The sequence below is a fragment of the Littorina saxatilis genome, linkage group LG1 (genome assembly GCF_037325665.1).
Source record: "Littorina saxatilis isolate snail1 linkage group LG1, US_GU_Lsax_2.0, whole genome shotgun sequence".
NCBI lineage: Eukaryota > Metazoa > Mollusca > Gastropoda > Littorinimorpha > Littorinidae > Littorina > Littorina saxatilis.
The window spans coordinates 60,171,375-60,186,374 of NC_090245.1; the positions used below are offsets into that span (position 1 = coordinate 60,171,375).

The 15,000-nt window shown below is 42.8% G+C and overlaps 1 protein-coding gene across 1 annotated transcript in view; it reads left to right on the forward strand.

Annotated features, from left to right (window-relative positions):
* The window catches only part of LOC138981069 (hemicentin-1-like), a 349,865-nt gene that overhangs the window by 87,382 nt on the left and 247,483 nt on the right, over positions 1–15,000 (forward strand). Inside the window, exon 2 of the mRNA XM_070353925.1 lies at positions 11,011–12,659. Coding sequence (XP_070210026.1) covers positions 12,566–12,659 — 94 coding nt within the window. The 5' untranslated portion in view covers positions 11,011–12,565. The remainder of the gene's footprint in view (positions 1–11,010; positions 12,660–15,000) is intronic.

Below are 15,000 nucleotides of genomic sequence, written 5' to 3' on the forward strand. Positions count from 1 at the left end.
GAAAAAGGAAATTCAGAACAGCGAGTGGCAACAAAACCCAATTAAACACGAAATTTAACATGCGACTTTCGTTGTCGTAAATATGTTATTCAGCAGGATAAGCGAGTCCATCGTTAGCCGCTTGGTACAAAATGAAATGTTAATGCTGATAAATATATCCACTGGCAATAAGCGACAAGCGCTAGCTGCAATCGAGTTTTCAACTGTTTTTGGTTTAAACACAATTTTATTCAGAATTTCTTCGCATGAACATTTCGAAACACACAGCTAGGACACACACTCAAGCAAATGCTTATATCACGTGACCAGAACAATACTAAATTACACACATTTTTGTAATGGTGGACATAACAACAATAAACCAGAAGAACAAATTGAAAGAATGGGGATGGGGAGCTAAATAGGAACAAAAGAATCTACAGAAGATAAAAAAGAAAAGGGAGGGGGAGGGGGAAGAAAGTACTAACAACCACAAGGAGAGACTAGGACGAAAGCGCATAGGAAGAGAGCATCAAGTCTAAGACATGCAACATGTAAATTCATGTAAATGTAAAAATTTTTTATGGAAGGCAGTACTTCGTTAACATATAAAATACGAGACAAACGATAATAATCAATACTTATACGCTGCTTATGTAATCAAATACGATAACACAGAGAGAGGCAGTGTGGAGGTACACATACGCCTGCCCACACACATATACACTATCAATACGTGAACACATCCATCAAATCAGTCGACCAGATTTAACAATAAACGATTGAACAGACTCAAATATCAATATGTTATTACGAACAGAATATTGCTCGCTACCTTTTAATAATATTTCCACGCATCTGAAGTGACGAGCGTCTGCATGCAAAGTGCAGTTTAATAAATAATGTTCGGCTGTTTCATTTGGATCACCGCAAACACACTGTGCGTTATCTTTTAAATGGCGTTTACACAAGTCTGAATTAAGGTTACTTATATTTAAACGCATTCTGCAGTGTTGAACTTCTGTCTGTCGTTTTCCAATATAATAATAAGCTGGTACACTATGATCAGGACTTTGTAAATAATGCTTAAACTCGCTTATTGAATATGTTGTTTTAATCACATCAGGCAAATTATTCCATAAAACTGTGGAGAATGGAATGAAGGATGTTCGGAATATGTCTGTCCTATGTGCTGGTACGAATCTTTCGAGTGGTCGTCGTCTGTGGTAGGAATTTAGTGAAGAGACTAGTGGTGGCAAGAGGTTAATTAAATAGTGTGGACATTTACCATGAACCATTTTGTGAAATAAAATTAATTTATGTCGTTTTCGGCGTTCCTTTAAACTACAAAAACCACTTTCTTTGTAAATCTTATCATGGCTTGTTCCCCGTACACCGCCAATTATAACACGTAATGCTTCAAGGTGTAATTTTTCAAGTGTTTTTGATAAGGCTTCGGTACAATTGTCCCATAACACTTCAGCGTAATCGAAATGTGGCAGAATAACAGATTTATACATTATTTTCAAACTATTTCTGCATAACTTATACTTATAATATCTTAAGCAGTTAATCAACAAAGTGGTCTTTTTAACAATATTTCTAATTTGAGCGTCCCATTTGCAATCGTTTTGCAAAAAAAATGCCAAGATGCTTGTGTTCTGGTGTGTCTTCCAGGAGATTTCCATTAAAAAATAGAGGGTCATTTTGGTTTAAATCACGTTTTATATTCAGCAGTTTAGTTTTGGTTTCATTAAATGTAACTTTCCAACGTGCTGCCCAACTACTAATTTTATCAAGGTCTGAATTAAGAATTTCGGCACGTCGTATCGGGTCATTTAATGCAAGTGACAAACTAGTATCATCAGCAAACAATTTGATAACAGACTCAATATCGTTTACAATATCATTTATATAAATCAAAAATAACAAGGGGCCTAACACTGAACCCTGAGGAACGCCTGCTTGTAAACCTTTTAACTCTGACTTGGCACCTTTAACAACAACTGATTGTACACGGTTTGTTAAATAGCTACGAAACCATGACACCAATCGACTCCAGTTTTACCAATAATCCTTTGTGCCAAACTTTATCAAAAGCTTTTGACACATCAAAAAATACCGCCTGTGTTGTTAAACCGTTGTCGTAGTTTGAACACAAGTCATTATATATGGAGACAAGTTGACAGATCGTCGAGTCGCCGGGTATAAAACCGGACTGTGTAGGTGTGAGAATGTTGTTGGATTGTAACAAGTTATATAATTGGCTGTGAATACATCGCTCCAAGACTTTGCCAACACAGCTCAACAAGGAAATCGGACGATAATTATTACAAGCGTCTGCAGGACCTGTCTTGTAAATAGGCGTAACATTAGCTGTTTTCCACATGTTAGGATAAACTCCTTCCCTCAGACTCCTGTTGAAGATATACGTCAGTGGCTCCGAAATAACATCTAATGCTGCCATGAGAAGTCTGTTGTGAATCAAATCGGGACCAATGGCTTTTCTTTTATCAAGGTTACTAATTACATCTTTTACCTCATTAACTGACAAAACAATATCACAAAATTCGCTATCTAACAACGGGACTTGAGGGACTTCATCGTCTGGGTCTTCGACAGTGGAATTTTTTATGAAGAAATTATTAAAGGCGTTGGCTTTGTCTTGGCTTAATTCGTAAACTTTGCCGTTGTCACAGATAGGTGGAATTTCATCTTCACATAAACCTTTCTTCTTCATAAATGACTTCACCAGTTTCCACCAGTCTTTGCTACCAAACTGCGTTGGGTCAGAAACTTTAACATCTAATTCGGAATAGAATTCAATAGTACGTTCTCTTTTCTTTGTTGTAATAAGGTTACGTGCCTGGCGATAGTTCAACCAGTCTTCCGGCTGCTTGCTTGTTTTGGCTTTCAAGTGAATCTGGTCACGTTGGTCAATTAACATTAGGATTTCAGGTGTTATCCAGGGTGCGTCTTTAGGGCGTATCGTAACTTCTTTTACTGGCATAAACTGTTTTGCTATATCCATAAACATTGCAGAAAAAATATTAACACTTTCATCAAACACCTCCTTCATCAAAATTTCTTGCCAGTTAACCTGAGAAAGTGCTGCACAGAAACCATCAACATTAAGTTTACTATAATTAAAAATTGTTCTTTTATAGGAAATATGTTTGTTCACACTTCTATCTAAAACAGCTTGTGGTTCAACTGTTTTTATCGATGGCCAGCAGGTCTCCGTTATTGCCTCTGAGCGGACACGAAAGCCCTTTCAGAGACAAGGTGAGATAAAGATCGTCTCGTTGCCATTACGGAGATTCTAGTTAAGTCGAGTGTAAGCGTTTGTGGACATATCAGTAATAATGATATGACACCAGCATTAATGCGGACTAAGTGTAAAAGGACCACTTGTTGCTGGACACTGTTCCATCTACCTGGTTTGTTTGTTTGCTTGTTTAGTTGTTTGTTTGTTTTGGGAATAATCATGCTGATCACAAACATTTGATTTTGACAAGAAATCAGTGAACTTTGATATTTGTTTGATAGTCAATGGAAAAAAGAACTGACTTTGCCCAGGCTTGTTCGTGCCGGAAAACTGAGGATTTCTGTGCATCAAATACTAAACCTAAACCGTTATTGCTCCACCGCTTTTTCTCGCCGTACTTTTCCCATTTCAAAGTTTCATTTGAGTGCGATTGTTCCTCGTTTTTACTAGGCATGAAAACCCCCACCAAATATGAAGATTATTCTTTCTATCATAACGAATGTCGCCTCCAATGAACTCGCAAAAGTTATCACTCAAATGATCCAAATCCCCTTTGAAAATACTCGATTTTTGGACACGCAAGCGTTATCGTGTCATAATTAAAATGATATCCTCCGTTTACTGTGCTTTTCGTGACATTTATTTCATTAAAGTGTACAAGTACAGCTAATTTTAACACTGCTTACGATTAGAAAAGATACCGTCCCGCCTCAACCAAACATGCACTTGGTGTGCAAAAAAAAAAAAATCCTTCTTTGTTCCTTTTTTGTGGTAAAGAAAAACAACAACATAAACAAAATCTCAAAATGACCCTCTCAAATTACAAAGCCACTCTCTGAGCAGACACAGTTAGCGTGGCGCCATGTATCCATCTGAACCACTGACTTCGAGATTTTAATAAATAATGTCTGTGTTTTGCTCATCGCAGAAGTTGTTGCCAAAACGGAATCTTGTGTCATGTACACTTTCTCTGCAGTTGATAGAATTTTAGCGTTCAATCTTTTCTTCTCACCTATGCATTTCGGCGCAGCAAAAAAATGAGGAAATACGCTTACCTAAACCATGCTGATAAAAATCAGATACAAAAAAAAAATCAAAAACGTTATCGTGTAACGGAGTTTGGGATCGCAGTGATGACAAACACGCATGGGGGGGGGGGGGGGGGGGCGCAATGGGTTTCCATGTTCATAACATTAAAGTATGTTCACTCCGTGCAATATGTTTTACCACATGAGGAAGAAACAGCGGAGTTTGCCATATGAGGAACATTACTTGCGGTCAAAGTGTGCAATAAATAAGCTTAATGAACGGAGACTAGCTTCCACTATTCAAGTGATAGCTGTGGACATGTTGGCCATGGACGCCACTACCTAGAGGCTAAGTCCCCAACAAGGTGGTCATTTTCCCATAGGGGACCTGTACGGGTCAAGTTTGCTCAGCCCCGAAACCAATTAGCGCTCGCGCATTATGGGGGGGCTGTGTTTAAATGACAAATAATTCCTGGCGTCCCATTCCAATTCGGTGGTTCACAATGCGCGGGCACGTTCCCATATCAGGTTCATGGGGCGATGATTCGATTTGTGTGAAGAGGAGGAAGGTGGGGCTGGGCGGGTAGGGGCGAGGGGCGGGTAGGGGCGAGGGGCGGGGGATAGCGTTGGAGCGGGGTGGTTTTGAGAGTGAATGCATTACGGGTGAGAGGGAAAAGGGGTCGTTATGAATTTTTGAAGAGTGGAATTTGAAGTTGGCTTCATGGAGAATTAATGAGCAAAAAAAAAGAATGAACGGCAGGGGGTAGGAGAGTGGGTATGAATGATTGTTCTTTACCTGCAAAGGTGGTACGAGAAAACAGCGAGAGATGGAAAATAAGAACAACTTGACAGAAAGCCGAACAGAAAGAGAAACATGAAATAAGGAAGAAAACAGAGGCCTCACTGACTGACAACCATGCAGGTGACAGACACTGAAAGACGAATACAAACAAAGAAGAAGTACCGACAGACAAACAGCCAAGCGAAAGATTCGCCAATACGAAACCATGGTGCTATCATAATAATTGACCGAGCGTGCCGCATCTTTATCCCCCAGCCCCCATGCTGGGGAGGGGTATGTGGGTGTTTTTCAAGACCTTGGCGAGTGTTCAACGCTCAATAACCTTCCTCAGCCAGCGCCCGTTAGGGGGTCCGAGCTGTGAAGGTTTGTCTGGATGGGTTGGAGGATATTTGCGGCAAAAAAAGAGAATCAACTCTCCCAACTTTCTTGCCACCCGGTTTCTTCTTCAATTCCTCCCGCCTGTTTTGTCACAATTTGTGTGTGAAAAAATTGAGGCACAGTACAGGTATGCTGTTTTGAAGAAATGAGCTTTGTATGAAGGGAAAATATTAGCTTGTGACCTAAATTAGGAAAAGTAGACTCAACTGTTCTAATGTTGTCCGTGTCGTACCCTTATTAATATTAGCCGCTTTCATTTGAATAGACGACAATCTGATGGCAAATATCCGATTCTGGAAGTAAACCTGAGTTTTACAGAGGACCGTTGTACCTTGTGGGCGAAACTGACTTTTAGTTTGAGTAATGTCCATGAATATTCTTCGAGTGTCTGGACTGGTTTATACGCTGAAGATATGCGTGTTTTCCCGCTATGCATCGGCTTAGTGTTTGCAGGGTATCATGCTGTTTCTGTTGAACGCGTGTTCTACCTCGAGCACGCGCATATACATGTGTCTGTCTGTCTGTCTGTCTGTCTGTCTGTCTGTTTCTCTCTCTCTCTCTCTCTCTCTCTCTCTCTCTCTCTCTCTCTCTCTCTCTCTCTCCCACTCTCTCTCTGGTTTACGATTGTCATTGTATCCATCTTAATACATGTTTAGTTTTAGCAGGGACAGATTGTAAGACTAGGCGTCAGCCTAAAATCTCCATCCTTGAGTAATAAAGTTTGTTCGTTCGTTCGTTCGTTCTCTCTGACGAGTACCGTTCTCTGTCTGTGTCATGAATGTCTCCCTGTCTGTTGGTCTGGTCGTCCGTCTGCCTGTGTGTTATCGCAACGTATTATCTTTTCGTAGGCGATTATGATGTGCAGTTTGTGTAACAAAAGAGCTGTTTTAGCATTTCGCTTTTTGCCAGAAAGCTTTATCCTTGTTGTACATTTCTGCCGCTGTATGTGAAAGTTGCTTTCACAAGGCTTGTTAGTGCTTTTTGTGGTTTCTCTTTCTTTCTCTTGCGTTTCGCACGCCCCAAGAGTACCATTTGCTGTTGGCATGGCCACAGTGCCGACAAGAACTGTGCTTTATCCACCCCCCCCCCCCCCTCGCCGAATCGTCTTTTCTCAAAATCTGTCCCTCGTCCTTGTCTCCCCATTCCCCCGTTTCTCCCGGCCCAAGCTCGCTCCTAGCCAAGTTTCGTCTGTTTGCTTCCGCTCTCTTTTTTCTTCCATTTCCTTCCCTTTTCATATCTCGACGTTATTGACCAAGTGACCTCACTACAGCAACGGGAACTCTGGCTCTCACCTTTTTTGTCTTCTCGGCTCTCTCAGCGACTCTTCTCTCCCCCTGGTTCTTCGTCTCTTGTTCCCTGACACCGTGCCATTTCTGCGAGTCTGGCACCGGTACCGGAGTGCTATTGACAAGGTGGTGGGCTCTTCATGCCCCGTCTAACAACGTTAGTCAGGACTGGGTTCTGTTTCTGTCGTATCCAGCAGCGCGGCCAAGTGTCTTTCCAACTCTCAGGTCTATGAAACCTCCATCTGTTCAGTCTGGTCGTTCCCTGAGGCTTCAGACTGACCCTAGTCCCACACAGTTGACAATCACTGGCTCTTCTGCTCCGCTGGCCTCTTGGAGTTGCCGGAGGCTGGGGTCTGTCGCAGTGTCCAGCGTTCGCTCGGTGATACATCTAGGCTTCTCTTCCGCGTCAAGTGTTGGCATTCGATGGCTACTCGGTTCCCGAAGAGCTATGGCGCGTTTCATGGATGGTTGTGAGACGGGGCGTTGCCTGAAGGTAGGTCTGTAGATCAGGCCAGAGGAGGTAGAAAACCCCCAGCTATTTTGGTGTCAATGAGAAAAGAACAGGAAGATTCATACTGAAAGAGGAAGAGGAGGAGGGCACAAAGGATGAGGAACGAGGGAGGAGACCTATTGTGGTAAAACCGTTGTCGTGGAGAAGAAAAGAGCAAGAAACAAGTCGCGTAAGGCGAAATTACAACATTTAGTCAAGCTGTCGAATTAACAGAATGAAACTGAACTCACTGCATTTTTACAGCAAGAGCGTATACTCGTAGCATCGTCAGTCCACCGCTCGATGCACAGGCAGTGAAATTGACAAGAAGAGCGGGGTAGTAGTGGCGCTGAGAAGGATAGCACGCTTTTCTTTATCTCTATTCTTTTTAACTTTCTGAGCGTGTTTTTAATCCAAACATATCACATCTATATGTTTTTGGAATCAGGAACCCACAAGGAATAAGATGAAATTGTTTTTAAATCGATTTCGGAAATTTTATTTTAATAATAATTTTTATATTTTTTAATTTTCAGAGCTTGTTTTTAATCCGAATATAACATATTTATATGTTTTTGGAATCAGAAAATGATGAAGAATAAGATAAACGTAAATTGGGATCGTTTTAAAAACAATTTGTTTTTTTTACAATTTTCAGATTTTTAATGACCAAAGTCATTAATTAATTTTTAAGCCACCAAGCTGAAATGCAATACCGAAGTCCGGCCTTCGTCGAAGATTGCTGGGCCAAAATTTCAATCAATTTGATTGAAAAATGAGGGTGTGACAGTGCCGCCTCAACTTTTACAAAAAGCCGGATATGACGTCATCAAAGGTATTTATCGAAAAAAAGAAAAAAACGTCCGGGGATATCATTCCCAGGAACTCTCATGTCAAATTTCATAAAGATCGGTCCAGTAGTTTGGTCTGAATCGCTCTACACACACACACAGACACACACAGACACACACACACACACACACACACACACACACACACATACACCACAACCCTCGTCTCGATTCCCCCCTCTACGTTAAAACATTTAGTCAAAACTTGACTAAATGTAAAAAGAGGAGCTGAAGAAGAAAGATGAAGAGAAGGAGAATACTTCGAAACCATCGAAGTTTTTGTCAATTCAGATCTGAAGTTTATTTAAACGTTTCTAGCTGAAGGTCATAATGGTGAAAGCGTCGGTTCTCGTCCGATTAAATGGACATATTTTTTTCATTCCCGGCGATCAAATCATCTCTAAGAAGATATTTAAGTTGACCATTCATCCCTGTTTCTGTTTTCAGCCTGCGTGTAACTTACCACCAGCACTGGCAATGTTGGGTGTATGATCCGTTTTCTGTGTATTGTTGGTGTGTTCAGTGGCCTACTCGTACATGCTGATATGTCCGTCTGTCTGTGTCTGTTTGCTTGCATCTTGACTTGTCTGTTCATGTACATTTCACTTTTTGATAGTGAATCAACATGAAGCTAGCAATCTGCCTTGCACCTGTATCTCACTGTTATCTCACCCAACACACCCTCTTGTGGCACTCCAAACTTTCCCTCCCGTTGTCGTGTGTGTGTGTGTGTTTTCCTGCATGTTTGTCTGTCTCTTGTTCCTCTGTATCTCTGAGTCTCTTCCCCCATCCACACATGCATGTTTATTCGTTTGTCTCCCCCTAGAAAAAATCCCGTATGTGTGTGTGTGTGTGTGTGTGTGTGTGTGTGTGTGTGTGTGTGTGTGCGTGTAAGTGTGTGTGTGTGTGTGGGTGCGTGCGTCCGTGCATACCCCCCCCCCATTTCTTTCCTCCTCTTATTTCTCAATTCACAGTATTGATCACAGTGAATAATTGACTATATATATATAGACGGGCTCTTTACGGGAAATGATGTTGACGGCACGGCTCCGCGCGCTGTAGTGACTGGCAGTGTAAAGAGCAGCGGGCCGTCACAGCTATAACATGGGTTTATTGTCTCTCTGCACACTGACGCACCCAGATTTATTGTTTTTGCACCCAGATCGCTCGATACGGGGGCAGAAATAAGCGTTGTCCAATGGCGGCTGCTATTGGATGATTAGACATGTAACGCGTCTCGGCGAGGTAGGGAAAGTGCCCGACAATTAGGGAACTAGTCTCGGCCAGCATCGACCCTCCTTGGTTGGCTGATTACTGGTTTGTCCTGCGTACTTGATCCGGTCTGAAATGCGTCAGGGTGTCTTCGGGCTCATCTGATATTGTCTGGCAAAGTTGTGTTTTTATGTGTTGTCTGGTTGTCTGCTATACTAACCCCTTCTGTCTCAGTATTTGTCTTTCTTCCTCTCTTTTGCAATCTCGGTGTGTGTGTGTGTGTGTGTGTGTGTGTGTGTGTGTGTGTGTGTGTGTGTGTGTGTAAATAATGTCGTACATTTCGAGACGTACGAAAGCATACTCCACATGCCAAACACCGTTAATGGTATTCGTGATCAGCTAAAATTTTAAACAGTCGTAGAGATTGCATACAATTATCTTTCAAAGGCAAGCTTCACGAATGAGTAACTTGACTGATATAATTATCTAGCTTTCCCAGCTAATTATTCAACAATCCAAAATCTTATTGGAGGACTTACAAGAATGACCGGCACGGTTGGCCTAGTGGTAAGGCGTCCGCCCCGTGATCGGGAGGTCGTGGGTTCAAACCCCGGCCGGGTCATACCTAAGACTTTAAAATTGGCAATCTAGTGGCTGCTCCGCCTGGCGTCTGGCATTATGGGGTTAGTGCTAGGACTGGTTGGTCCGGTGTCAGAATAATGTGACTGGGTGAGACATGAAGCCTGTGCTGCGACTTCTGTCTTGTGTGGCGCACGTTATATGTCAAAGCAGCACCGCCCTGATATGGCCCTTCGTGGTCGGCTGGGCGTTAAGCAAAAAAACAAAAAAACTTACAAGAATCCACTTCTTGCCATGCTGAAGAGCAGGTGTAGACAATTCAAACATCGGCGGCACTCGTGCTCTACCGTCCCCACCCCACTTCTTGACAGCATGTACAATGACACTCCATATACCTGCCACTGCCTCCTTGTTAGCAAAGTGTGGTTCAGTGTAGAGTCACAGGTATACTTGTGTGGGTGGAGGTGTGAGAGTCTTCTTCGGGAAAGGGTACGCTTTGTATTTTTTCGTATCTTCGGCAAGCACATCTTGTAGCTTTTTTTGACAAAACTGCATGTGATGAAGTTTAAAAATTGTTTAAAATCATGTCGATGCAATGTGTGTGTGTGTGCGTGTGTGTGTGTGTGTGTGTGTGTGTGTGTGACTGTGTGTGTGGGGGTGTTAGTGCGTGCGTGCGTGCTTGCTTGCTTGCGTGTGCGTGCGTGCGTGCATACGAGTGTTCATGGGTGTTTTAGTGTGCGTGCGCGCATGTGTGTCCTCCAAGAGAAACCTGACAGTAGCTTGGCTGAACATGCCTGTATTTGGTGCCTTCTAAAGCGGAAGTGGCAGGTAGTTTGAAGGGGAATGTCTGTCTCTGTTGCTTTCGCTTCACTAGCTCAGCTTAGTCTGGTTTGGGGCAAAGGACCGATCAGAGAATGATACAGGCCAACGTCAGTGTGGAAGGACACGCACAACAAGACAATGTCTGTATCCCTACCTGTCTTTACGAGCTAAGCGTGTGGCAGTCTCAGACAATTATCATATATCTGACTCCAGAAGCTAAAAGTCAAGAAAAGCCTTAGATGGGGTGAGGATGACGACCATGTGTTGTATTTCTACCTGTTCTTACAAACTAAGCGCCAATTATTTCTGTTTCAGACGTGGCTTGAGCCGCTGGAGCCGTTACCGGCATCTTTACTCCCCCTTCTGAGTAACTGCCCCCACTCCAAGGAGGATAATCACCACTTGGGGCGGACGCGAGACACAGAGGAAAACGACAAGACGCTCGGAACAATTACTAGCAGCTTTGGTGGGAGGGTGACGGGGAAACTACGCCTTCGGTGATTGTCCGCGGATCAGCTTCTTGCTGCGATGACCGCCTCCTGTACCAACTGACAAAACTTCTGTCGTCTCTGCTGCGACGTAACAGCTTAGCTGCCTTCGGGGGAAGACGGTGACCTGACGTGTTCGCCTTGAAAGGTCACAGATCAGCTACGACAGAGTTAATGCTCACTGCTACAGTTTTCAAGCTGAAATTCCCTGGCAGTTTCTGTGCTAAAGAATTATGTGCTGAAGATCCAGAAGTGAGAAAGAAAAAGAATTTATTTATACAGGAAAACAATTCATTCAGCCGAGAGAGGTGATTAAGCCAGATATCACATGGAACGTCACGCAATGTAAGATTCTCTTTCGGAATTCTCATTGTCGTCGAAGGGTGGTGTTCCTTGGAGTATATTTTGTCGGAGTATATGTTTCCGTTTTGTGTGCGTGAAGGTGTTTCTTCTGCGATAAGTAGAAAAAGGCGAAAGGAGCCTGAAGTGTACACGTGCACTGACGATGAAATTCAGCAGGAAGTGTATGAAATGTGAGCCAAGAACTAATGTTGTGCCTTTAAACCTCTCCAACACCTACGCTCTGATCTCTACTGGATAAAACACGGTAGAAACCTGAGGAGGATAGCGACAGTTTCGTGTGTTTGGTTTGTTCCCTTGTTATAACTTAGAATTTCTTAAGTTTGTGACGTATGTAGAATCTGATTCTTGACGTAAAGTAAAAAAACCAAAAAAAACAGTGAGACGAGCGACAGAAAGTGCACGTTGTTTTTTTAGCTAACAGTTTGTTATTGTGCTACCCGGAACCTAGTTTTTGTCGTAAAAAAATAACCGTGATACGAGGAACAGAAACTGCATGTTTTTGTTTTGCTCATTAGCTCACGATTTGCAATTGTGCAGCCCGGAAAAAACTTGGGATAAAACTGTTGACGACGTGGCTAAAGTACTGAGATTTTCAAAGCTTTGTTGTGCTTGTTTTCAATCATTCCAGTAGTTTCAAAGCCTTTTTTTTTATTGCTGTATAAATACAACAGCAACAGCAAAAGCACATAATCACATCACAGGACCACAGCCACAGCGGATATTACACCCATACAAGTGAGTCAACGGAAAGAAGTGAAAAATAATCAGAATAAGAGCGAACCAAGTTTAGATTTAGGCCATCAGGTCGCCTAACAACCGCGGGTAAAGCAGCCCGAGCATCAGCGCAAAAAAGCCCCCTAAAACTACGAAGACATCGCCATCAACACTTCTCTCAGATGTAATCCAGTGTCGTTGAAAGAGATTGTGAATACTAAAAGGGAAAACATAAAACAACAACTCCTTGTTTAGATCTGTGCTATGAGGACGCGGCCTACACCGCCATTGCCAGAGCCTGCGTCATGAGTACTCCTGCACCCTCGCTGCATTCGCCTCACGGAGTATGTGTCTGCGCCTCCCTCTTCGGATTATTTCTTTGGGCCATTCTCTCCACCGGTAAGTTTTGTCCCTGTTTTGTTGTCGCTGTTGGTGTTGTTGGCCGTGGAGGTGATGGTGGTGGGGGTCCTCTCTCGTTCCCTCCCCCCCTCTCTCTCTCTCTCTCTCTCTCTCTTTATATAAAATATCTCTCTCTCTCTCTCTTTATTCCTCTTGCTCTCTCTCTCTCTCTCGCCCCCCCTCTCTCTCTCTTAAAAAAAAAACCTCTCTTCTTTATTGTGGTCTTTCTAACTCTCTCCGCATTCATTTTTGTTTCCATTATATATTGGTTGCATTTAGCATTTTTCATCTATTAATTCGTTCAATTTGTATGCTTCTTTAGTGGATATAATATGTTTTTTATTTGTTTAAGGACAGGTGGTTAGACAAGGCAATGTGCCTTAAACCTTTATCCTTATAAAATGAAGTTCGTTCCTTTGTTCGTTCGTTCGTTCGTTCTCTCTCTCTCTCTCTCTCTCTCTCTCTCTCTCTCTCTCTCTCTCTCTCTCTCTCTCTCTCTCTCATACTCCCCCTCTCTCGCTCTCGCTCTCTCTCTCTCGCTCTCTCTCTCTGCGTCTGTTACCCTGTCTGTCTGTCAGTCGGTGTGTCTGTCAGTCTGTCTGTCAGTCAGTATGTCTGTCAGTCAGTCTGTCAGCCTGTCTGTCAGTCTGTCTGTCAGTCTGTCTGTGTCGGTGTGCTGTTTGCTTAGGCGTTCGATCGTTTTTTCGTCGGTGTCCTTTCGCAGTGATAAGTGCGCTTCGTCACCCTAAGTCTGTGTGTGTATCCAAGTGGAGTGTACATCCCAACATATAGACATTCTCATTACGGCGCATTCTGACGGGAGCACATACCCACAAACCCTACCGCACAAACACTTTGTCAGGCTGAGATCCCCAACAGACAACCCGTAACGCACAAGCGTTCATCACAAATACCAGACCAATCAAATCGCCGTGTGCACACTTCTGTCACCAGGGGTAACGTCAGCTTTTATGAAGTGCAGACGTTCATCAGCCTGACTTAATTCCAGATTACAAGCTCTGCGGTTCTAGCCACAGTAGCATAGACAGAGAGTCGCCAGAGAATGTTGTGCAGGATTTTATTGGGCGTGTTTGCACGATGTGGCGTTATTGTTTTTACCTGAGACGTATATATATACATATGAGCGTTCACCTTCCAACACATGGCTTGAAGGAAAACAAAAGAACATGGAAAAAAAGCTTGTACTGCATTTATGTACTACAAAAACCTTTTCGTTACCATTCTATTGTTGTCTTGTAAGGTAAAACGCCAAAAACGCCATAGCTGCCTGGTTGGACATGTTTACAAAGCTCGATACTACAGTGTGTTACAGTATAATCCTATTTTGTTTTGCTGTTTCATTATATCTTGTTCTGTACAGTCGATTAGTAAAATTCGCTGTTCAAATGTCTCTGTGTAGTTTGACAGTTTGTTTGTATGTCATCCGTAAATAACAGTTCTGAATAATGTACTCATTGCTTGTTGCGGAGACCTTAGTGTATCGATAGTCAGACGACGTTGACTCCTTGAAAACATTCTTGTGTGTGTAAAGAGAATTAACATTCTGTTCTTACTTCTGTGGATTTGGTTACATCTTATCGCCAGGGAGCTGTGAGCTGGAGAAAGGGGAAGCTTCAGAAGGACGTGCATCTTGTTTAGGCTTTGCACAGAGAACAAGCAAGCCGTCTGATCCTTTTGCCCCCTGTAAATGACCCCCACCACTCCTGGAACGCCGAAGAAGAAGAAGAAGAAGAAGACCCCCACCATTAAAAGACCCCTTGGCAAAGTAGCACTCGATCGTAGCTAATCCAATGAGCAGGGTGCCGCCCGAAAGTTCAGCAGTAAGTATTCTCGTGGAGATATCCTCAGAACGTGTGCCCGCTCATACGTTATGTGTCGTTTGCGTTTTTGACGAGAAGCCAAGACTTTATCATTTGATTGCAACTTTATCTTTCGATTTCCATTACGCGTAATTTATTATCCTTGTTTTATTCCCGTAATAAAACTCGTGCTATCTCGCACACAGAAAGGACTAGCTTTAACGCCCAACTCCGCCTCACAGGAGGTTTACAGAACGACTCGTTGACAACAGACAACTATAAACTAAAACAGCAATACCAACTTTATTGAATTCATTCACAATAGCTTTAAACAACTATTAAATGAGACAGATCACTTAAATGGCTCTTTAGCCCGCGTAAATCACACACCGGTTCTCGTGGTTTATTCAACCTCCGAGCATCGGGGCTCCGTGTGACCCACTTTTTATTATTTTTTTAATTTATTTTTGTATACATGATCAGTTGAGTCGTTTGCGGTTTCAGGACGACTCTATATCTGT